Here is a 24,173-nt window from a genome sequence, read left to right as displayed (position 1 = left end):
CTTTAAGTTTGGAGCCAGTAAAGAAGGACACAGGATTAGGAGAGCACTGCGAAACTTGTTTCAGTGTCAGGATTCATTGTTGTAAATGATGAACTTAGGCTTTTTTCACTGGTCAGATTTGTACGAGTGCAATTACAGCAGGCAGGTATAGGGTAGAATGAGTGAGCTGCATTTCCAGTTTAGCCAGAAGACCCACAGAAGGGAGGAAACTCATGGGTCAGTAAGGGAGGGCTAAATTAGAGGTTAGCATATGCAAGTGTCTAGACAGCAAATACAGACATACTGCAAAAGTCAGTCTGTCAGGGAGTGGAGAGTGTAGATTAAAAAGCCATTTCAAAGGCATGTTGCCTGGATGGGGTAATCATGTGCTCAGGCTTTTTCGGTACATAAGCATAAGCTAAGTGAGGGAAGAGATCAAAAAAGGACACAAAGATTGACGCAGATTCTGTAGCAGCTTAGACTGGAATGGAACTTGATAAATTAAAAATAGGTGGTTGTTCACACTTGTGTTTCCCAGAAATGGCCACAGTCCCATCTGTTTTTCACTCTCCATCCAGTAACATTGGAATGCCTCAAAGAAATGTTACATAAATACTGCTGACGCAGGCGTGTTGTTATACAGCTCTTCCAAATCGAGTTCCTTGTTGCTTTCAGGCGCACAAACGGATCTCCAGAAAGCCTCGCTCTGCTGTGCTGGAATACCCACAGCTTGTGCTGCTTTGGTATTAATTGGATTCTTTCAGGGCAGTGTTGAGAAACTTCCAACTGCAGTTCATTGGAGGACCATTTCAAACGGAGGGGTTGACTCAAATCCCGGTCAATATTTCTCTTCCCGGAGCCACAGGGCTCTGTGCCAGCTGATGGGCTCAGCGTGTTTGTATGGCCCTTAGGTGCAGTGTTTCTATGGGAGTGCTGTGTTTTACTTTGGGGAGTTCCTGGAATGTACTCACTTGCAATGGGGGTCTGTAGCACAGCTGAAGTTTGTTTTCATCCTTCCCAAGAATTTACCCTAGTCTGTTACCTTAGTTTACTACTCTGTTTCTTTTCCAACATGCTTCTTTTTTTAAGATGGTGAGCTCACCTACATGTCTTTTGGGTATCCAAGGATGTAAGGGACGTGTGGTGTTTCAGGCTGGCAGCAGTGGGAGGTGCCAGCTGTGGGTGCTCTGCACGCTGCAGCAGTGATTTCAGATGAAAAGCTGCAGAGCGAGAAGCGATGGTTAAAAGCAGTACTGAGTGTGTTGTTGTAGAAATGTATCGTTCAGTAATTTGGCTTCTAGACGCTATAAAGCTCCTTTTATTTGTGTTTCATCTTCTGCCTCAGCAGCTCACGAGGAAGGGGACACAATAGTCTGCTTTTACTCTGAGGCTGGTGTTTGTATTTGCACTACTGGTTCTTTGTTACGGACATCCCCATAAGACTGTGCTGCTGCTGCATTTGGCTGTGTTTTGTTGTCACGTCAGAAACTGGACATGATTTTAATGTCTCTTCATGAATGACAGTTACAATTTCAGGGCCTAAAGTTTACTTGGATGAGATATGAGTTTGTGTGATTTTCTGAAGAGCTGAGCACTTGAAGATCAGGGTACCTTGAAACATTTCAAAATGAACATCTAAAGCATGGGTGTCACTCATGGATACTTGTCATAGGAATGTGCACACATGTGTCTGTATAGGACAGGTCTCAGCTCTAACTGCGCACAGCAGCACTGGCTGCAAGCAGGTGAGAAGGGCAGAAAAGCTGCTGTAATCACAGTAAATCTCAGAAAAACCTTTTTGTACGACACTTTGCCAGCTCTTCCATCTCCCAGCTTGTGGTGGTGAAGGTTGTGTGGGTTTGTTTGTTTGCTTTTTTCTTTTCAAACTTCATTGGTTGGATTCATTTGGACAGAAGCTGAGCTTCCTCTTGCATCCAACGCCCACACAGACCGTATTTGGGGCTGTTGGGAAATATTGCAGAGTAAACTCTGGTGCACAGTTCGTACTTTTGAACCTTGTAGTAATTGCTGGAAGTTGCAGCTGTCATCAATACAAGTTAGCAGAAAAAGCAAGGCTGGGGATACGCTGACTGGCAGAATGTGCTTAATTCCATTAAAATAAACTAAGTGTCTTGTTGCCAGAATTCCTACTGTTTTATTATGTTTTTAGGAGATCACTTATGCATGATACATAACCTATATTTTCAGTGTACTGAACCTCCTATGAAGTCTGGGCCTCCCCCACCCCCCAAAAAAGATCAGAGTTTATTGGTGCTGGCATTGTTGTAAGAATAGCCATCTGCATTCAGGAGTGAGAAAGCGACTCTAGGAGGCTCTTGGTCTGTTCTCGCAACCTGTTCCTGGATCGTATGTGTTTGTTATCCCTCCATCTCCTTGTTTGCTATCCCAATGTGCTCACAGACACAGGAAGAATCATTTTCTTTGAAGCTTAGCGACTGTGGATCCCACTCCAGGTAAACCTTAAAATTTCCAGGAAGACATAAGTACTTCTCCTTAAACATAATGAGTTTGTCGTTTTCTCCTTCTCTAATTGGCACTTTCCATTCTAATCAACCAACACCCACAAACTACACAGCCACATGATCTTTTCAGTTAATACAAATCGTCATTTCCAGTCCAATAGACTGAGTTAATTGTGCAAACCTGCAACACACCCATGAAGCACCTATCTAGTTTGTTATGCAATGATGAATCATGAAGGAAATGTGGAGTGTAATTACAGTGATGTAAAGATAGTAGAATGAAGCCAGAATCAAAGTATAAATGATAATCATCTGTATTAAATGTGTGTTTCTGTATGCTGTTTTCAGAAACTACCTACCCGATAGCTTATCTGGCTGCTGCACACATGCCTGGCACATGTTTTGACAAGTTAAAAAATGACCTGCCAACCTGTAAATAAGCTGAACAAAATCTGCCATCAAAATACTTTTCTGATGAAGCAAAGGCATGTGACTCAGATTTGACACACAGGCTCTCTCCAATGCTGGTGTGATTTGTCAGTTTTCTGGAAGATTACAAATAAGCTTCCTGAAAGTGTAAAAATCAGGCTTTTGTGAAGGGTCTGTGGTATGATTTCTAGTATTGCAGATTTTTGCCTCCTGCTTTCCTTATCCTCTCACTCTAGCAGGGAAAGATGCTGTCTGTATATTGATGGGGAATGGTGGGATTTTGCAGAGGACAAATTTTACTAGTGTTAGGTTAATGATTTCTCTTAAACCCTCCTCTTATAGCTTTTGAAAATAAGCTTTACATACACAAAAACACACACACAGATCTGTGTGCTCAGTACCCTGCCAGCACGCTGTTGCAAGTTCCCCCATGCTGCTCACTGCCTATGAGATTGTTTGTCTGCTCATATGCTTGTCACCAAACACCAGTGATAACCTCTGGTAAACACATTTTTCCTTGTCCATCACGATGGTACTGTATTCCAGTTCAGCAATTGACAGCAGTTGAGCTGTGCTGTCTCCTGATGCCAGCTGGCTCTCTCCCAAGTGACAGCCTGTATTTCAATGGAAAACCTAATCCAGAAGTACGTGTAGTGAAAGTACAAATTCATGTATCTTAAAACAAACAGATAAGGCTTAAGGAAGGGTGGCTTTAAATAGTCCGTGTCCTAGTAAATTAACCATTAAAAGTGCTGCTTCAGGGCAGGGTGAGCTCACTACTCTGAAAGGCTGGAACGTCCTGTGCCACAGCACCGAATGTTGGAGGAGGAGGACCTGAAGCAGGTAGTGGCCATAAGTCATCATTTGTGACATGTAGAGCTGACTGCTAAATCCATAGCAGGCAATGGACAGGAGGCAAAGGTTTGCTTGCTCCGTTTCTGCTGAGTGCTTTCTTTGTATTTGCTAGTGGTTGGTATTAGAGGCAGATGTTGAGTAAAACATATTATGTAAAACAAATTGTGTTTGATGTAAAACAGAATGTACAGTAATACATCAGAACACATTGCCAGGTGAGGATAAGATGCTCCTTGTGTAAACAGCCCCACCACAAGACAGTCAGGTACAAGGATATTGGCAGATGCCTCAGTGTAGTTCTTCCCTACCAGTTTGTTTATTGAGGAATTGTTCTTAGTGCCCTTCAACACATGCTTTGAAATTGCTGTGGGCAGTAAGATAAACTAAACCCAGCCTAGAGAAATTGCTTTAAGCTTTAGGTTTTCCTCCGGCAGGTGTGACTCGCCGAAGTTGCCACCTGTATCCATTTGAGTGATTGATCTGCAGTTCATCAGTGCCTGGTAGCTGGCCTTTGTACCCTACATGACAACTCCCAAGTGCCTGTGATTCTCTAGAGGCTTTCTGCTGTATGGAATCTTCAGAACACACCTTGCTTTTTCAGAAATTGAGGTGCCTGACACTATTAAGTGCCATAGAAGGTACGTTAAATATATTTAATCACTTGAATTTACAGTTTCTCATAAATTATCTATAGTGTCCCACCGCTATGCATACTTGAGAGAAGCTAGAGCAGCTTGCTTTTGCACCGGGTTATAGTAGCTGATGTTTGTTTTGTAAAAAAGGTGTCAGCAGTGTTACTTGACAAACAAGTGGATGGGGAGACGTGTCGTGAGAGTCTTTTGGTGTCAAAGTGAAAGGATTGGCTTGATGATTTGTCCTGATAACTGAGTGACTCAAAGTCATTTGATGTATGATCCAAGCGCTGGAGTTGGGCTTAAGGTAGCTGGGATATCCCAGTCTGTAATATCTTTGCTTATAATGATGAATTCTTTTCTCCCCTTGGGTGGGGGTGTGGAAGCGGTCTGTCAGCGTTTGCCATCAGTTACTATAAATTCACTTGGAATTCCTTCAGGGAAGACTTGCACAGCAGGACTGCATCTCTCATTTGCCTGAAGTTCTTTGGAAATTGGCACGTGCCACAGGAGTTGTGATAGTGTTGCCTCATAGTGGAAGCTGTGCCTTAGTCTGTCAGGTAGTCTCCAGGGCAGGATCTCGAAGCAAACTGGTTGCCAGTTCAGGACATCTTTCTGTGACATTCTGTAGAATGCTGCAGAAGAGGGAGAGGATGAGATTCCAGTGTGCTTTTGGATGCAGAATGTGAAAGTCTTGGGCCTTGAAGAAATTCAAGCAGAAGAGGTGGCATGGGATCTTTGCAGGAATGCACAGGCATTCTTAGGTCGAGGCCCTGGAGAAAGAGGTTGGACGAGGGACCTCCTGAGGGCCCCCACCACTCTAATCTGTCGTATGATCCAATTCATATTAAAAGCAGGAAAACAGAAAGCTTTAAGTGTGTCTTTGCCCAGCTTGCTTGAATTTAATTTATCTGCATGACCCTGTGCATTTCTTACTTCATCAATTCTTAAAATGAACATAGCAATTAACTTTTGAAAACTTCCCTTCCATAAATGAATGATAAACTGATGAACTAAATGTATTAGTGTCTGGATTTTTTGTTTTAAATGGTGCATAAAACCATCTTAAAATTTCAGAAGAAGTCATTTCTCAATAAGAACCTCTGGGGTGGTTGCTGCTAAAGACAAGAAATTTTCTAACTGCTGGTCCCAGCTGTTGTTAACGTCCTATTAATTTGTTGGAAAAAATAGTGCACTTTTTGTATACAGAACTAGCTATGGCTACAGAAACCTTTGTAAACATATCAAATTATGATGCAGTTGCAGGATTGCTTGAAAGTATGTCTGTGCAAGGAACTGGGATTATATGTAACGGGGAATCCTAAGGATTTTTATTTAGGCAAAACAAAGGAGGAAAAAAAAAAAAGACACTGCTGACTTGACCGCTGCTTGAGTTGAGGCAGGAGGGGTGGGACAGGACAGCCAGTTGGCCAAAGGTGAGGGTGTTGCTGAAGCCCTAGCTGAGAAGTGCTGGAGGCACCTGGCACGGAAGGCTCTGGCCCTGGGGGTGGTAGGGAGGCTGAGTGCCCGCCTGACGCGGCCCAGCGGCTGACTCACAGTTTGGCAGGCGTTGCACTGATGGCAGCTGCTCCTTAGCATTGCATTAGGAGTGCTCAACTGGCAAGAGACATGAAAAGCTGTATGTGAAGCGTTCTTTATTGCTAAGATGCTGGTTCCGGTAACCTGGAAGGGAAAAGGTTAAGTGTAGGTGCTGCACACAGTGTCACAGTTACAGCCTTCCCTGGGCCTCTGGCCAGCAAAGCCAGTATTTCAGGTTGGATAGGATTTAGAAGAGGCTACCCTTCCTCTTCCATGTGTGAGATCTGGCTGCTCAGAAGAAACTGAACTGGAAAACCAATGAGAGAAGAGCTGAGGCTGTGTCACCTTTAGTGATGCTTTTCTTTAGAAATGGGGAAGATGCAATTGTGCTTCATCTGTGTATAACTGAGTGAGGAAATGAAGGCATTCGTTCTTCTAGGCTGCTGTGGCCTTGGCAGAGGTGGGCTCTATGGGTGATTGCTTGAAGTGCAGTGGGTGTCATTGGCCTCAAGTAACAGGGAATTGCACATGGGAAACTTGATAACCAGATCAGCTCTTGCTCTGTAAGAAAAGTTCCTATTTGCATGTAGGATTAATATTTAACTTACATTATTGCTTTAGGGAAGCTGGTACTGACAACTCACTTAGAGAAGACGGAATTAGGTAGATCCTTTTCTTCTGGTCCAGAGTATCTACTTATTGCCACCAGTGATGGAAAGGTTACCTCTTCCAGTGCTTATTTGATGTCTGACATTTTGAACATGGAGGAGGGTCAGGTGAGGGGTTAAGAAAAGGTTCTGCACCAAAACAGGCTGCCCAGGGCAGTGGGCACAGCCCCGAGCTGCTAGACCTCAGAGGGCTTTCGGACAATGCTTTCTGAAACATGCTTTGAATTTTGGGTGGTCCCGTGTGGACCCCAAGTTGGACACGATGATCCTTATGGGTCCATTCAGCTTGGGGTGTTTTGTGATTCTGTGAAGTAATAAAGCACTTTCCACAGCTCCAGCCTCCACTTGACTAACCCGATTGTTTCTTAAAAGTCTGAACCAAAAAAGTATGTGTAAACTTCCTTTGTTAATCAGAGGAGAATGAAAAGCACATTGCCACTGATTCCTCTGCATGGAATGCTGAGAGAGGAAACTGGAATTTCTACTTTCCTACCACTGGTTCTGTGAACAAACCATTTCTGTATCTGAGTGACCAGAGAGACTTAAGTAAGGGAGAAATTCTGTAAGGAAGAGTTGGTGAAGCTAAGGTATCATCTACTGCTTTGTCAGACCTTGGAAAGGAAAGGTGTACTTCCGAAGCACTTGTGGCCATCAAGGATGAGCAGCGCAGAGGATCTGAGTGGATTTGCATCAAGGGGAAACACTGTGAGCTCAAGTAATAGCATCCCTAAGGATAAAAGTAAAATAAGAGCTTCTGGTGAAGAAGAGAAATACATGTGCGCAAAAGCAAAGTAGTAATTGGAGATAATCAGGCTCAGGAGGTGGAGCCTCTGAGAACTCGAGGTTCTCTATCTCTTAATTGTGGGAGGTAGTGCACTCGATGTACACTGATCAGAGAAGAATTCATTGCTCAGCTACTTGCTGTTCTCCTTTGCTGTTCTTCCATTGCCCTCTACCAAACACCAGACATAAGTGCTGTACAGAAACTACAGCTTCATCTGTGTGACTCAGAGGTTGTTGGGAACCACCTATACACCAGCCAGATGCCACTGCAAAGGGCTATGAAGCAATACTGCTTTATTCAGTAGCATAGCAAACTGCTTGCTGGAGATCTAAGACTTACATCCATTAATACTCATTATTCGTTCATTTAATCTTAAGAGCTGTACTGTAGAGCATCAGCTCAGATCTGCTGTCCAAATACAGGCAGATTCCAAACCATGTAGATAATAGTGGATGCTTCTCTTAACTGCACATTAAAGCTTTTTGTTTCTGCCTCAGATTTGAGAGAGACTTGTTCCCTTGACAAACACCCAGGTGCTTTGAGCAGGCTTGGTGTTAATCTACAGTGCTGCATCTCCTGCTTGATGGAGAGGCTTTCAGTAACACTTATCAAGATAGCAAGCTTATAGTCCTTGAAGTTTCATTTTTGACAGAATGAGTGACAAAGCCAATAAAGGCAGCATAACTGGTATGAGTGTTTGTAATTTAGTAGATTTAATGAGGGATTGGAAATGAATTGTTTTGATGCAGAACACTTAAGCCTGGTCTTACGCTTCCTGTAAGACACTGTTTGTCTTGAGGTGGAAGCTTTCTGCATAAAGATCTAATGTAGAAATGCTTCTGATTTAATGAATATGTATGTCTAAACATGGAGAAACACAGATCGTGGAACTCAAATTGATTGGAGCGTACTTGGATGAGTCATTGCCTAGTGGAGACGTAGTAGGGTCATAGCCGTGCTCGCACTGTGTGCTCAGTTTGGGAAACGTTGGCCTGTAGTGGAAGAATACAAGCAGTTGCACTAAGCTCTAAGAGGTGCCAAGTCTTTTGTTCATGACTCATTGAGGCAGTGGCAGCTTACACTGACTGCTCCCTGACTAATGCAGGAATTATTCCCAAGTGTTCAAAGAATATTGGAGGTTACTAGTTCAGAATTTTTACATGTGACATCATTTTCTTGTCATAGCTGACTCACCGGGTCAGTTTGCTCAGCAAGTTAGTCAATGGTACGTGAGGTATCGGGGTATACCTGCACTGTTCAACTAACAGTACAGTTTGCTCCGTGTTTTAATTACCTCTTCATTCTTTCCTAGAGGCAGGGAGAGGGCAGCAGTACCTGCAGGCGGGCTGTGAGTCTTAAACAGAAATAAAGGCTGCGGGGGGGAGGGATTTATATTGCAGATTTGGAAAAAAACAAACGAGCAGTTTTTTCTCCAAAATCTCATTGTATGTGATTTGGTGTACAGGAAGCAGTTTCTTTTATTTGTAAAGCAATGTGCTGTTGGCTGAATGGAGAGTGAAAAGGCCAACGTGGAAGAATCGGTCTTTAGGTGTAATGCTAAAAGCTGAGGCACGTTTATCCCTGAAGGTCTCAGGTTCTGAATGCACTACAGGCATCTGACAAAACTGAATAATTAAAGGCAGTCCTAATGGCTTATTTTCTCCTAGCTGTTTAAATCTTTCACGAGCCTGTCAGTTACAGGCATCAAGAACAGAACATTGCCTGTAGTTGTAAGGAATATTTGCATCACAGGGAGAATGATTACCTGGTTATACATCTGCTAAGCACTGCAGTTCTCATATGGGAAGGCATGCCTGACAAAAAGAGAACATTGTTTCGGTGTTCCTCCTACTGATCTCTGCATTTATATATTGAAAAACAAAACACTTTCTGCTTATTCCAGTTAGAAGCTCACAGTGTGATTACACTGAATGTTTACATATTTTTGGTAAGACCTTCAAATAACCAGGAAACAGGAGGGAAGTTCCCTATTCTGTAGCAAAAGCAAACTGCCTTACGTTTAGTCCTACCAGGACACAATTTAGTTTGTTCTGGGCATATGGAACTACTCCAGATAGACATTTTCACTGCATTCTTACTTAAATTACTTGGTGTGTTTCTCTAGGTTACAATTAAGTCATCTTTTCCCACAAGAAGTGTGTGTTTCGGAACCTTCTGTAATGGGAGAACATAATGTTCTTTCTAAAAGGGTTTATCTGCTGGAACAAAATGAACTGCCTTGGCCTTTTTGGTCAAGAGCGATGGACTTTGCTGATGGTGACAACGTGGTGCCGCTGAGATTACCCAGTGATTTTCCTTGCATTTGTAAGGAAACAGCATAGTAACAGTGAATCTATCGTCTGGTCCAGCAGTGTGGTGAAACGAGGCCTTTTTGAAAATAGATAGTGGAGACAGGACCCATCATCTGGGGTACGTCTGTGCGTCAGCTGTACTAGAGAAAGATCAGGGAAGATCAACTGCATTCAGAAGGAATTTAAAATCAGATTATTTTAGTGCAAATTAGAGGTTGGTTTTAATTGATGCTACCGAGGTGCTGTGAAGGAGATGCAATACCTGGGACACGTTAGAAGGCCCATCCTTTTTTTCCCGTGGTGTTTGATGTGCAGTGAACAAGTTAACTTGCAACTTGTTCACCTTTGGAAGGTGATTTAGAAAGTGATGTTCTCTGCCTGTTCTTAGGCTCAGGGTGTTTCTCCTGATGTGGAGAGAAATTATTTCAGAACTAGAGCCAGGGGCACTGCTGATTCATTTGCATTATCCATCTTTTGCACCTGGCATCATACGGCGCAAAGGAAATTCCCCTGCTGTGCTCTGTCTCACCCTACTGAGACCTTCTAGAAAATGTTCTTAAAAAATAAGTCTGCTTTCTGTTGTGACCCAAAGGAATTAATAGTTTACTGCTGAAGGGCTTGAATGTAGCAGCGTTTCCTTGCATTGCAGGAAAAAAACCAACATCTTGAAGTCTTCACTAAAGTCTCTACCAAACAAACAGTAACGTCCTCTATGTTCAGCACCTTGTATTTGATCTATGTAGATACATAGATGCGATGCTCAAAGGACATCAGATGCTGCATCCACCTGTTTAAAGCGAGGCCCTTCAGGCTAATGTAGTCAGGACAAGAAGGAAATTAATAAAAGAAAAGAGGGATTAATAGTTGTAGAAAAAATAATCTGAAAGTTTTGTTTTCTCTGTCCCTGCTTTAGTTATGCCTACGTGTCTGTATGGGAGAAGAGAATTCACTGTTAACCCTCATATGATCAGAGGGTATGGTGTAGTTGTGCAGGGAACACTTTGTGGCTTATTCAATTATCCGCAGTATGTACTTTTAGCTTGATAATGCTTGAATTATCTGCCTTCTCTGTAAGGGGATTGCTGGACTCCGTTCTTCCATTAGCTGAGTGATTACCAGGCAAGCAGAGAGAAGGCGTGTAATTTCCTTTTGGCAGAGGATGGCCCAGAAGACCAAGTGGCAATTAAGTGCCTGCTCTGCTTGAAGAGCAGCGGGAAAAGTTGAGAGAGAAACTGAGGATGAAGCAAAGCAGAGCCTGTTTCTGAGCGTGGTCCACTGGAGGTATGCCAGCAGCAACTCTGAGTGTAGGAACACAAAGGTGGGCAGCGTTGCTTCCAGGTCAATTTTGGAAGGCAAATATTTCTTGCTTAAAATCAAGAAAAGGTCACTAGCAGAAGTTGAAGCTTTTTTTTTTTTGACAATTTGTGTTCTCTTTTGTCACTGGTGCAGGAAGTGCCTGAGGGGTAGACAAACTTCAGTCTGGAATTTCCCCTTTTCATTTCTTATGTTCAACTTAAAATGCAGTGGTGAATAAGGCTTAAAAACTCAAGGCGACGCTAGCAAGAAGTTACTTCGAACTTTCCAGTGCAGTGAGTGCATTGCCAGCCTTGGTCTCTAGCACCGCGCAGTGGTGTCAGAGTGTCAGAACTGTCTAAAGCAGGCTTTCCTGCTCGTGTATTTGTACCCAGTGCTCTGGGCTACAGGCTGCACACACGCTGCAAATCGAGACTGCTTTCCCAGCGTCTGTTTTATGGCCGGGGAACTGACTGATGAGATGGTTGTGTTTTGTATGTCACAACTTGTACTCCAAGTCATGCTGCTTGTTTTCAGTTGTTTGCCGTCAGCTACAAACCATGCCCATGAAGGGGTGAAGTTGCATCTCAGGGGCATTGCTAATCTTTAATATGTACGTAGTTGTAATTGTAGAGTTTTGAAAACAGGCATTCGTGGTTCTTTGTGCCAAGAAGTGTAACCAGATGTGAACACCTTTCCCTGTGTTAGGATATTAATGCATTGTAATCAAAGGAAAAGGGCACTTGCATGAACATCTGTAGGAGGGCTGGAACCTGAGTAAGAGCATAGAGTAGAAATAGCATAAAGCATGAAGGGAAGATTTCAGTAGGTCATGGTTTGAATACAGGGCCCTGTTATCAGTAAAATCTATAGCAGCCTGAAGAGGAATTAAAGTAAGAGAGCTGTGATAGTTGTGGATGAACTCTGAAGCTCAGCAATAAGTGAGGAAATAGGGAAATCAGAGCAAACTGAAGGAAATTGGCTGAGAATTTGTAGTTCTGTATCCCATATGTCAAACTCCAAAGGTTCTGTGGGATTTGTCCGAATTGACTCTTAATTGTTCCATGGAGGTATGGCCTCTGCTGGTAGATTACATGTACTGTCATCTCCTTTTGTCTTAAACTTAACAAGTTCTGCTTGGATGAAGTTGAAATGGATTAAAAACTGTTAAAGCACTGATAAAATTTATCTTGATAAAACGAGAGGCTAGTTGTGTGTTAGATATTCACATTACCTTTTACGAGATGTAAGGTTTTTCGAGGAGCGTATAGATGTGATTTAAGAGTACAAAGCTGTTATTTATTGCAATCTGCATGCAATCCTGGGTAGGACTAATAATTGGCCTTTGGATCACAGCTACATGGAATGTTACAGAGGGGTAGAAGTGTCCTCCCTGTGCTCTTTGATCTAAAGCGCTCTGCACCACAAAACTCTGTACTGTGCAGAAGGGGGGCTTCATCAGTTGTCTGAAAAATACATTTGATCCTGCTTCTGTTCTGCTCCTGCTGCTGAATATTCTCAAATTTCCCTTTTGGGAAGGTTCCAAACATGGGGAGCAGTGTCCTACTGGTATACAGCCCACTTATGTCCTGAACCTCAATCATATTTGCACACTTGTCTGTGAATGCAAGTCATTACCATGTGTTTGGTGTGATTGGGTTGTAGTGATTCAGCTCTGAAAAGCTGTGTGCACAGTCTGCCAAATAAAACACAAGCACACAAGTATGTATAGCAGTGGGCCTGGCCTTCTGATTTTTAGAACAGAACAGTGTGGTAAGTTCTAAAAGAAACCAACAGCGTGGGCTGAACAACGTGTCAGTCACGTGTAAGAGCGGTTGTCCCATATGCCAAGAAATGTGGGAGGCAGACTGTGTGTGTATTTGTGCCTGGTCTTTTTTGAGTCAATTAGAAAGAGAGATCTTGATGTTGTTACATGATCTTAAGTGATGCTTTGTACACAATGTTAATTCTAAGTCCATGCATTATTCCTGGATATAGGGTCAGTATCTTTTTACATAATATGAAATTACAAATGCAGTACAATAACAGCCTTTTTGCATCTCACTTTCCCATTTTGTACAGTGGAGTAATTCACTGAAATTAAAACCTCAAGAAGTCCATGTTTCTTCAGCCAGATGCCAAACCCTGACGTGGTCTTGGGTCAGTGGTAGTTGGGTTTTGTTTTTGTTTTTCATTTTTTATTATTAGCTGCTTTTATGAGGCTGGGAGTTGGATAAACATTCACAACTTCAGAAGAGTCTACAGGTTGCTTTCCAGCTTGGAAGGGAATCCCATGCTCATAGAAGTAGAAATAGACAAATGGTTTCTTATAAAGCAATTTCCTAACAAATGTATTGTGTGCTAACCTTTACCCTCCAGTTTTCCTCTGTCCTTGTAGAGATAAGGGGGTTCTTAGGGGCGAGCAAGGTGTGTGTGCAGGGTTATCTGTTTGTTCATCTCATAGGCAGATTCGTTTTTTTTCCTCCAGGAAAACACGATAATATAAACTGTGCCAACATGTTTGAAACTGACAAACAGCTTCCAGAGCAAGAAACATACATATGTAGTCTGGATTGAGTCCAAAGCATCTTTACCTCTGAACTGGTTTAGGCGAGAGAGACAGGATGTTCCACAGAGCACAAAGCCATGTGATTAAAGATCATGAACAAACACAGAGTATATTATTAACAGAACATCAGACCACATTTCACGTTGAGTTTTCTGGCTGGTAACCCATGGAGGTGACTCAGGAAGTTAACAGAGACACCAAGGTCTGGTCTGTTCCTGCATAACGAATATTCAGAAAAGATTCCTTGAAGCTGTCTTGTATGGCAGTCTAAGAAAACTGTTCACACAGGTGCTGACAGTGGTGCAGATATACTGCTGTGGGACTCTGCTCGGTGTGCTGAGAACTTTTTGGTAATTCCTAACAAAAAAAGAGGTTTTTCCTTGACTCGTAGTTCAGCATGTGTGCAGCAATCAGGATCACTGTTCTTTCCAGGCTCCTTGTGCTGTCGATGTCTTTCATTCCTTTCAGCAACCTTCTGTCTGTCCTATCTTGTGGCTCCTTCCATTTTTTTTGATCCCTCCAGATTCTGATCAGCAGCAAATCTAGGCCACGATCTTTATGGGCAAACTATGAGACATGAGGTGAGGATGCATGTAGTTTAAGGTATGGGGTGAAGGGTAGGTGATGCTCGGAGACTCGTGAAGCACTTGTCTAGCAGTTGGCAAGCAAATTTGCTGGGAATTGTAAAACCTGGACCTTTTTTGTGGCTGCTTGTGGCACTGGGATATTCTGCTCCTGGGAATTTGCATGCCTCTGACCCCAGGAAGTCTCAAGATATCCACAAATTATTAGTATATAAATGTTTCTTAAGGAAATTCAGCAGAAAAGTCTCAGAACCACTGCGTCCTGTCCTGTCAGTTTGCGTGGGGGCTTCTGCTCTTCCTTGTTAATAAGAGGCTGAAGTGACAGCAAATGTGGGTGAATTCTGGTGTTTTACAGAAACTTCTCTGCTGTCTGGGCAGTGTGTGGGGATCTGGGGAAGGGAGCATGACCTGTGTGGATTTCTTTTTTTCATAGAAGGTTACTTTATTACAAATAGACACATGTAACCTGGATTTTCCTTTCCAGGGCTTCACAAATGCTGTCAGGTTTTTTGTGTCTGTATTTAACACTTTTAGCCAAGCAAAGTGATCTGATTGTGGTTCAACTCCCCTCAGTGTTGCAGGCTCATCATCTTTAATGTGCATTTTAGCCAGGAGGGAAAGGAGCATTTGGTGCTGTGGAAGCAGTGGGTGTTGGATCCCTGACATAACATGACAGCTTTTCCTGTATTGCCCACAGCATCACTCAGGAAATTGCTTCTCAAAAAGATGCCAGCTCCCTCTCCCCTGGAGTCAAAGCAAAATGTATTTTATTTTTTTTTCCTGACACTTCCTCACTCTTTATTAACTCTTCTTTGTTATTGCTGAAATGGAGACATCCCAAGGGCCTCTGAGCGTGGTGATGCTTTAGATGAAAGGAGACCTGCTGTGGAGCAGCATGTACCAGAGCTCCAACGAGAGGCCCCTGGGTGCTCACCTAGGAGAGGGGGAGTGCAAGCATGAATCACAGGTGGTAGAACTGGGAAAGCAGCGGTGTCAGCACGGTTATTGCTTGAATCACTCTTAGCTAGCAGCCGGTCAGCTGGCAGATGGTTGCAGCCTGAAGTGAAAGCTTATAACTCACCAGCCAGCAAATAGTCCCAAAAGTGAATATCTGCATTTCGTCAGCATTTTGTATTGTCTTTGTGAAAAATGGTATTCATCTGCAGGTAACTGGTTGTGCTTCAGTTTCCTGTGGCTTCCTGTGCATTCATCTGTGTTAGGTCAGCTCAGCTGCTTTATAAGCTTGGAAATGTTCTTAAAATCTAATGAGTTTGCAGTGTGAAAGAGTACTAGTAGATCTCAAACAGCCAGACCTGTGAGGCTTTCTACCAACCTGCTCTGCTCAGCAGTGGTGCAGCCACACCTGGAGTTCTGTGTCCAGATCTGGACCCCCGTGTGCAAGGGAGACCTAGACATACTGGAACATCCAAAAAGACCACCAGGACGATCAAGGGACTGGAGCACCTCTCCTCTGAGATGGGGCTGAGAGCTGGGACTGTTCAGCCTGGGTGAGGCTCAGGAGAAGGGAGATCTTATCAATATCAAATGAAGAGTGCAGAAGAGCCTTACTATTTTCTGTGGTGCCCACTGCCAGAACAAGAGGCACTGGGCATAAACTGGAACACAAAAGGTTCGGTCTAAACATCAAGAACCACTTCTTTACTGTGCAGGTGATGGAGTACTGGCAGAGGCTGCCCAGAGAGGTGTGGAGTCTCCCTGTGCTCGGTGTGATAAGCACCACTTTAACGGAGTCTTTTCCACTTGCCTGAAGGAAAGCAGTAGCATAATGCTCAGTGATGCAGCAGGTGTTTCAAAAACCCTGCCAGCACAGGGATTACCCCTTTACCTCCATAAGCATGTAGTAGAATTTCAGAAAAACAACTGCCTGGGAATAAACATTATTGGAGAGACTTCCTCGGATAGTGTTTTTGTGACCAGACTCTTATGGTCTTGTTTCTATTCTGTCCCTAAAACATGAGAGCAAGGAGCAGATCAGCATAGGAAATACAGCTGGAAGATATGCCTGTTTTGCTGTGGAGGAATCATTTACCTTTGCACTGCTCACTTGCTTCTTGTATTCAGATTTACCATGTCCTACATGGGAACATTCCTCTACCATAGCCATAGCATTCAGGAGGAGCTAATTAAGCAATTATGTTATCAGGTGATGGGAGTCAAAATCTCATCTACGCAGTGCATGGACTTAGCAGTCTGACTCATTGTAGTTTATGACTTACTATTATGTAATCGGTGCGTTGCTCCATAGGTGCATGCTGTGCAAAACAGAAGTAAACAGCTGCTCTGCCATCTGTGTTACACATATGGAGGTCATGACTTCGGTCAGCTGGCCGTAGAGAAAGGTGACAACAGGCTCCTGATCATCAGCTGTGAGTGCACATACCACAGTTGTTTTTGTGGCAGTCGCTAATGGCAGAATCCACAGCAGTGCTGTCAGTATAACACAAGACCAGGTGTTACATAACACGGGGTACCCCAAAACCCTATATTGAAGTGTGGAAGAGGGTGCAGTGTGCTCAGCAAGACAAACTTTGTGCAGTGAGATTAGAGCAGAGCGTAATGCAGAAAATGCCACTGTTGAATTGATCTGTTCTCATAGTGGGAATTTACAAAATGCTGGAACAGAGTGGCAAGAGAATGACAAAATGTCTTTTGGCTTGGTAGAACAATGTGATTTTTAAATTGAAAGAGATACTATAACTCTTGTTAGAGTATGTTGTTTCCTTCCCTTTCATTGACAGTACAACAGAAGGTATTGGTTCAGGTTCATGGACTAGATTTGGTAGCAATATTTCTCCTTAGGCTTGAGAAACTGTGCAGAGGTGGGTATGGATGACTCCCTCTGCCTCTCTTGTCTGATAGGCAGTCAGTATGGATGGAAGAGGCTAAATTAAAAACAGTAAAAGTAGACTTTCTGGTTTTTCTTGATAGCTGGTATAAAAGACAGAAGGGAGCAGTCTGTGCGTTGCAATTAACATGCAGTGCTATTGCAGCTCATCCTGTAATGCGATATAGATATTATCTCAGCATGGAATTGAACACTGCACTGAGTCAGGAACACAGAGCAGTGTTGGGTTTTGAAGAAAGTAATTGACCTTAGAGACCTGGTGAGTTTCTCATTTCCTCTGTGGTAAACACAAGGAAGTGGGGGAGTACTTCCCATAGGCTCCCAAAGTCAATTTATACAAAGTACACAGTCAATTATAAAACACAGTCTCAATAAATGCATAGTAGGAGGCAGGCACACCTCCCATCTTCCTGCAGTGCCCTTGATATCAGTGCCACACTGACTTTCTTGCATGAACGTGGAATCCCCTGCATGTGTGTGTATACTGAGCCACTCCTGAGCCCAGCTGCTATAGAACACAGCCTGCTGCAGCACCTCTGTGGTGCCACTTGCGTGCAGTGCCATGCCTGTCCCACCAAAGGCAGTGCTGGTGTGATGGGCCTGCATGGATCAATAGATGGATCAATATTAGCTGTGCTTGTATGGAACCAGGTGTTGTAGGTCTGTCCTCTGTGTGCTGCCTGGCCATCGCTCCCCCCATCCCGCAGTACAGCAGTGGCCCCATCCTTCCTTGTGCCACCCTGTGCTTGGCCTTCAGAAAAGCAGCGATTGGAGGATTTCTGGGACTCGCTAACGATGTGAACTCTGTTTTCCTTCTCCAGGAGAAGATTAGAAGTCTGAATTGCACAAATAACTCCTGGTAGCCAAGAAAGCTTTGATCTTGATAATGACTGGATGCAATGGCCGGAAGCTGTAGCTTACAGGATTCATACAAGAAACAAGGAATCAAGCTGTTAGGTAACGTGACGGGGAAGACAGTAATTGCTTGTTTCAGTTTGGTATAGCAGCTCTAGCTTAGACTGACAGATTACTGATGTTTGTTCAATGGCAATGTTCCAGTTTTTCACAAACCAAAGTGGCGCTTTGTTAAAAAGCCAGCTTATTGAAAGTAATGTCCACCAGCTTTTACTGTGCCCTGCTTTGTGTATTTGTCAGCAGTGGGGATATTTCTGCTTTTTAAAGCATCTTTAAACATATAATTGCATTAATTAATGTAGGCAGTTTAGGAGTCTGGTGGAATCCACGCTCAGGAACTGCTTAATAGCTCAGATAAAAGTCCTATGACAGTATGCTAGGGCTAGACATGCAGGTGGTGTGTAAACTGGCTTGTGTGTGACTTCTTTATGTTCTTACATTGTATTCACCTCCCACTGACTTCCTTGAACCCACTCAGTTGACATGTAAGGGAAGCCAGGGTGGTGTAATTTACATGGTAAACTCTCACCATATAAGCATTAAGAGCATATAATTGAAATGCTTGTTTAAACTTGTTTTGCTTTTTTTCTGTCATACTTTGTTGAACACAGTGCAAATACAGCGTGAGCCACAGACCTTGCTGACTTGACTGTATGTTTACAATAATATAAACTTCTTCAGTGTAGTACATGTGGAAAGGAGACTTCATTTGGATTTGGCAATGGAACAAAAGCATTCGCGTATCTGGACTGAATCTCGTAAAATCACCGAGCATCCTGGGCTGGGAAGAACCATGAGGATCACAGAGTCCAACTCCCAGCTCCACACAGGACAACCTAAGAATGAAGCCAGGTATTGAAGAGCATTATCCAAATGCTTCTTGAATGCTAACAGGTTTGTGGCTATGGCCACCCTCTCACTGAAGAATATAATTGCTAATAAGTTTCCCAAACTGGCTATGGCACTAAGGCTCAGTGCAGCAGAGCTGACTCAGTCAAATACTCTGCATTTCTTCAAAACCTGAGTGCTTTAAAGCTGACTTTTCTGCTTATTAACAAATAAGGAGTGGTTCTTCCTACTTGAACCTTCCACCACAAATCTCATTCTCTGAAGTAAGAGAGACACTTCTGTGTTTTGCTTTTTGAGAGACTTTAATGAATGAACAGTAATTAACTGTCACTTCAATGCGGAGTAGTAAATGAAGGATGTAGCTTTCTTTGGATTACTGCCAGGTTGGGGTGGTAGGAAGTGACAGATGAAGCCAGGCCATGATTCCTCATAGAGAGTAAGAAACGTGTGGCGTTTCCTTCTGAGCATGAGAAACTCAGAGTTCTTCCATGCTACAAGAAGGAAAGCTGTTCACTGTGTGACAGTCCTACTGACTTGGATATTGTGAAGACTGATTTGAAGCAGGCTTGGTGATTATTCATTTTGAAGGAGCAGAAGGGGATATGATCGCAACGGCACGGCTTTTCCTGATGACTTTGCTTCTATACAAGCAGGTTCCTGCTGTCCTGTAGGAGCGGGAGAACAGTTTGTGGAGTATGTGTGCAGACAAAGCCGCTGTGATCCACAAGGCTGCTGGGTCACACAGAGCGCCAACCTGCCCTGCTCTGCAGGCCTATCAAAGCACCTCAGCTCAAAGCTCAGTGTTGTGAGCAGCTTCTGATGTCAGACAAAGCACAGCCTGCATCACGGGATTGCAGGGGTTGGGAAGAACCTCAAAGTCATCGAGTCCAACCCCTACCGAGGCACAATCGGTCTCACAGGCTGGCGTGCAGCTGGGCCTAGGATGCCTCCATAGGAGCCTTCACAGCCACTCTGGGCATCTCGTGCCTTAGCGCAAGTAACTTCTTCCTTATCTCTAGTCCCGACTTTTTCCTCTTTCGGCTTGAATCCTTCCCCCCGTCCTGTCACCGTACGGCCCGCCGCAGCCCATCCACCTCCTTACCGCCCCTTTAACTGCGCACCGCCCGCTTTGCTGCCGAACTCCCCTCTGGGGGCGGCGCCGGCGCTGCGGCCGCTTCCGCCGCCGGGGGAGGGACGGGAGCGGCAACGGCGGCGTCGCGGCGTGGCCCGAGGTGAGGCTGCGGGGCCGGGCCCGGAGCGCCCGGTGCTGCGGGAGTCCGGCCCGAGATGTCCGTGTTCGGCGCGCGGTGCTCCGTCGGAATAATGACCGCAGCGATCCGTTCGGGGCCTGCGGCAGCTCGGACGGACGGTCCGCCGCGGTAGGAGCGGAGCGCCGGGCTGAGAGCGGAGCCTGGGAGGGCCGCGAGCGGGCGGCGTCAGCTGTCGGGTACGGGGATCGTCGGCATCGGGCGACGGCCGGGGCCCAAGGAGGTCCGAATGCTGCACGGGGACGCGGCGACAGCCGGGCTGCCTGCAGGCCGGGCTCTGCGCTGCGTAACGCGGCGCTCGGCTGCAGCCCGCGTTTCCAGGGGCGGCGGCTCGCGGGGTTGGCGCGAACGTCCCGCGCCGGACGTCTGCGGTTTGTGTGTTTTGTGCCCGGCTCCTGGCCGTGTGCCGCGAGGAGCTCCCTGACCTCGGCTTTCTGAACTGCCATCGTGGTAGCAGGACTGGAGGAGTTGTGAGGACCGCCGAGTCCGCTGGTGCGTTTTCGGGGAGGCCCCTCTGATTTCCTGCTGGGTGAGTTCCGTCACAGCTGTGGGGTGATGGTGACATTACCTGAGGGTACGGCCTACCTGTAAACTGTGATGGACATGGCGCTGGGCTGGTTTGTTTGGTGGTGGAAAGCCTGGGGGGGCTGTGCAGTAGTGCGGGGCCAACGGGAGTCAGTTCCAGCCCTCGGTGAGGGTTTGAGGCCCACCAGGGATCAAAACATGAGTGGGTTTGTGTCCCTGCTCGTGACACACCATAGCTATGCAGGTTGGTGTCAGAGCCATGTGTTGTCAAGACCCTGTTGGTTAAGGTGCATGCGTGATGAGCGTCATTAGTGGCCCTCTTGGAACACATCCACAGCATGGCCGCAGAAATGTTCTGAGGGATGGAGCAGCTCCCTGCGAAGACAGGCTGAGAGCTGGGCTGTGCAGCTGGAGAAGGCTTCAGGGAGACTGTATCTAAAGGGGCTGTGGGAAAGAAGGGGATGGTGCCTTTAGCAGGGTCTGCTGTGACAGAGCAAGGGGAAATGATTCCAAACTGAAAGAGAGATTTGGATTGGATGTAAGGAAGAAGTTTTTAAAATGAAGGTGGGCAGGCTCTGGCATAGGTTGCCCAGAGAGGTGGTGGATGCCCCATCCCTGGAGACACCCAGGGTCAGGCTGGAGGGGCTCCTTGCTGTGTTTCATTTGAGTTGCTGTCCTCTGTTTGTGAGGCAGAAGAACTTGTGCTCTTGGTTTTTCCTTCTGTCATGTCTTTGAACTCACTGCAGTTTAAAATATAAAGGAAAGGAGCACTGTTTAATAGTGTTTGACCTGGCCTTCAGCAGGAGGCAGTGGGTTGAACTTGCTTGCCCTACACTTTTAAAAAATGGTGTGGAAGGAGCAACCAGTATTTCTCTAATGGTAACGGTGTACATTGGGGACAGCCTAAGGCTCTGCTGTGTCCCAGCAAAGCACTGTGCTGTGGCTGTGAAGTGCTGTGTCCTGCCAGGACAGAAATAAGAATGCAGCACGAAGCTGGAGGTGAGAGCAGCGTGTATCTCATGGCACTGTTGGTCTGGAGTTCAGCCCATCGGGGTTCTGCTCCCTGTATACCCAATATGTGAAATAACTCAGAAATGGCCTGAACTTCAGTAAAGGAAATTCCACAAAGTTTTTCCTATTTCAACCGTTTTATTCTGAGCTATTTTTCTTACAGCCTCTCAGCCATGATGATTCCACCATCTGCAACACCTGCTGTCAACGATGCTGCACTTTTGCCAAGTGTGGCTTCTCAGGAAACATGGAGGTCACAGGTTCCAGGCTATCCTGGGTCAGTCACACAGCACCTAAGTCACCGGGCTAATAACTTCAAGAGACATCCAAAAAGGAGAAAATTCATCCGCCCTTCGCCACCGCCACCACCAAATACTCCGTGTCCTACTGACTTGATTGGCTTTGGGGATCTCCAGCCTCAGAGATCTTTCCTGGAACTCCTGTTTAATGGGTGTATTCTCTTTGGGCTTGAGTTTAGCTATGCCATGGAAACAGCCTATGTTACACCTGTGTTGCTTCAGATGGGGCTGCCAGACCAGCTGTATGGAATGGTGTGGTTCATCAGCCCCATACTAGGTAACTTTTGGGTATGCTGTTCCTTTCCTCTAGTTTTATTCCGCCCTGTGGGGGGGTACATACAGTTTTCTCTGCCTCAGCTCTTCAGAAATATATTCCTTGTGATGTCATGTTTAAGATGTATTAGCCATAGCTTTAGACAATGGGATGGAAAATAGTTACTGCTGTATCTTACCAGAAGTGGGCCTGGTATGATCAGAAGGTCTGTTTTTTATCAACTTCTCAGTGTGTCACATGCTGTGGAAGAATAAGTAAGCTTTTGTTACTGAGTTCATGTACTAAAAAAAAAAAAAGCAGAAAAGATCGGTGCATACGTTTACATCCCTGTGGAAAGAAATGTACAGAGACACACTCACAGGATGTGTTTAAAGTGTAGTGATTTTGTCTTCTAGTTGAGTTTTCCAGAACAAATGAGGTATTCCAGTGATGAAAGGCTGTTAATCACTGCTGTTACTGTCATTGGATTACGTAGCAGAGTTGGGGTGGTTGGAGTTATATCTGTTACAGGAAGAACCATAGGATGGCTGTGGCTGCTTGGAGATTTTTTTTTTCTGCCTGTCCTTCTAGGATGTGCTTCAGAAGAAGAGAGTAGATAGGCCCCTACTCACAGACAGGTACCTTTTCAACTTACATGTTTATTCTTGCTGTCTTCCAAGCTAATTTAGGAAAAGATCTTCAGTGTAAGGGGTATAAGGAAAATAGCTGGAAAATAGTGTAAGGAAAGGAGCTTAACACTGTTGTACTCTTTTCAGCTGGTGACAGAGAGTGAATTGCATTGTCATAACAGTCCTGGATGAGCAGTGGTGCACTGTATTATCCAGTCCCCAGTGTGAGAAATGCCAGGCACTAAACTCTGTACGTCAGAGTGACTGATACTGACTGGAGATATCACTGTGCCATGTTGTCCTGCCTTTCACTGTCTTCAGACGTACCCATTTAAAGCCCCCTGTGAAACAGACTTGTAGAAGAATTCGATGTAATGGTCACTTTCTTTTTTAGGGTTCCTGCTGCAGCCTTTTCTGGGGGCCTGGAGTGACAGATGCACATCAAGATTTGGCAGGAGAAGACCTTTCATTCTGGTCTTAGCAGTAGGTGCGTACTGTAGAAATGATTGTATGGTGGAAGATTATGCATCTCTCTGCTATGATATGTAGCTGTGGGCCTCTCAAGTTGAGTATTGTGGGTCTGAAGAAGACGGTGAGTGTCACAGGTAACGATGTTTTGTCAGGAGATCCACTGTTTGGTCACAGTTGGAAGAGGTGATGTTTTGAAGGTCAGGAGTGTTCTCCTTTCACTGGCCACAACTCCAGGCACTTGTAAGGCTTATCAGTGTGAAAAGATTTTGTATATCCCGTGAGCCACGCGCATTCCCAGGTCTGTGACGGTATGAACAGCATCAACAGTGCTCACTGCAGGGCTGTGTGAGTAATATAATGCTTTTAGAGAACTTGGAACCATGCAGTTGCTCTTGTTTAGAAGTAGCTGGTTGATTCTAATTTAACTTGTTTTTATTCCCAGGTGCATTGCTCGGGCTTTCGCTTATGCTGAATGGCAGAGATATTGGGAGTGCCTTGTCTGACACTGTGAATAACCACAAATGGGGGATCGTTCTTACAGTCTGTGGTGTTGTCCTCATGGACTTCAGTGCAGATTCAGCAGACAATCCCAGCCATGCCTATATGATGGATGTATGCAGCCCAGTGGATCAAGACAGGGGCCTCAACATCCATGCTTTGTTAGCAGGTATGGTTTCTCGATGCTTCCTGGATGACATGAGTCCAAAAAGCCCTGCTGTGAGAAAGATAAGTGTAAATTATTGGTCGTCTTCTGTATAAGCATAAGCTGAATACCTGTAGAGAAAGCAAGAATTAACTTTGAAAGAAAAAGACTTTTTGACTTTTGACAAAAGTCAAACAAGACAGTCCTGTATTGTGCCTTAAGATTCCTTGTGTCTTTTATAACCCTACAAAAATGACCCCTCAGGCAGGAGGTTCAGCTTATCACAAGTGTGGGAAATGGGGTTATTTTTGGTTGCT

General features: G+C 44.8%; 1 protein-coding gene across 17 annotated transcripts in view; it reads left to right on the top strand.

Moving 5' to 3' along the window:
- SLC45A1 (solute carrier family 45 member 1) overlaps nt 1-24,173 on the top strand; it is a 33,475-nt gene that overhangs the window by 1,816 nt on the left and 7,486 nt on the right. For 3 of the 17 annotated variants that reach the window (XR_008208807.1, XR_008208805.1, XR_008208806.1), the window contains exons 1-6: nt 13,367-13,893; nt 17,815-17,943; nt 18,582-18,760; nt 21,725-22,137; nt 23,137-23,229; nt 23,656-23,880. Coding sequence is in view for 13 of the 17 variants with exons in the window: in XM_052692178.1 (XP_052548138.1) it covers nt 17,893-17,943; nt 18,582-18,760; nt 21,725-22,137; nt 23,137-23,229; nt 23,656-23,880 (961 nt within the window). In the remaining 4 variants the exon portion in view is untranslated. The other 14 variants (XM_052692177.1, XM_052692180.1, XM_052692186.1 and 11 more) reach the window with 14 other exon arrangements.

Source organism: Tympanuchus pallidicinctus, unplaced genomic scaffold (assembly GCF_026119805.1).
Source record: "Tympanuchus pallidicinctus isolate F22 unplaced genomic scaffold, pur_lepc_1.0 scaffold29, whole genome shotgun sequence".
Lineage (NCBI taxonomy): Eukaryota > Metazoa > Chordata > Aves > Galliformes > Phasianidae > Tympanuchus > Tympanuchus pallidicinctus.
Note: the sequence above shows the minus strand (reverse complement) of the source record. Positions and strands in the feature narration are given on the sequence as shown.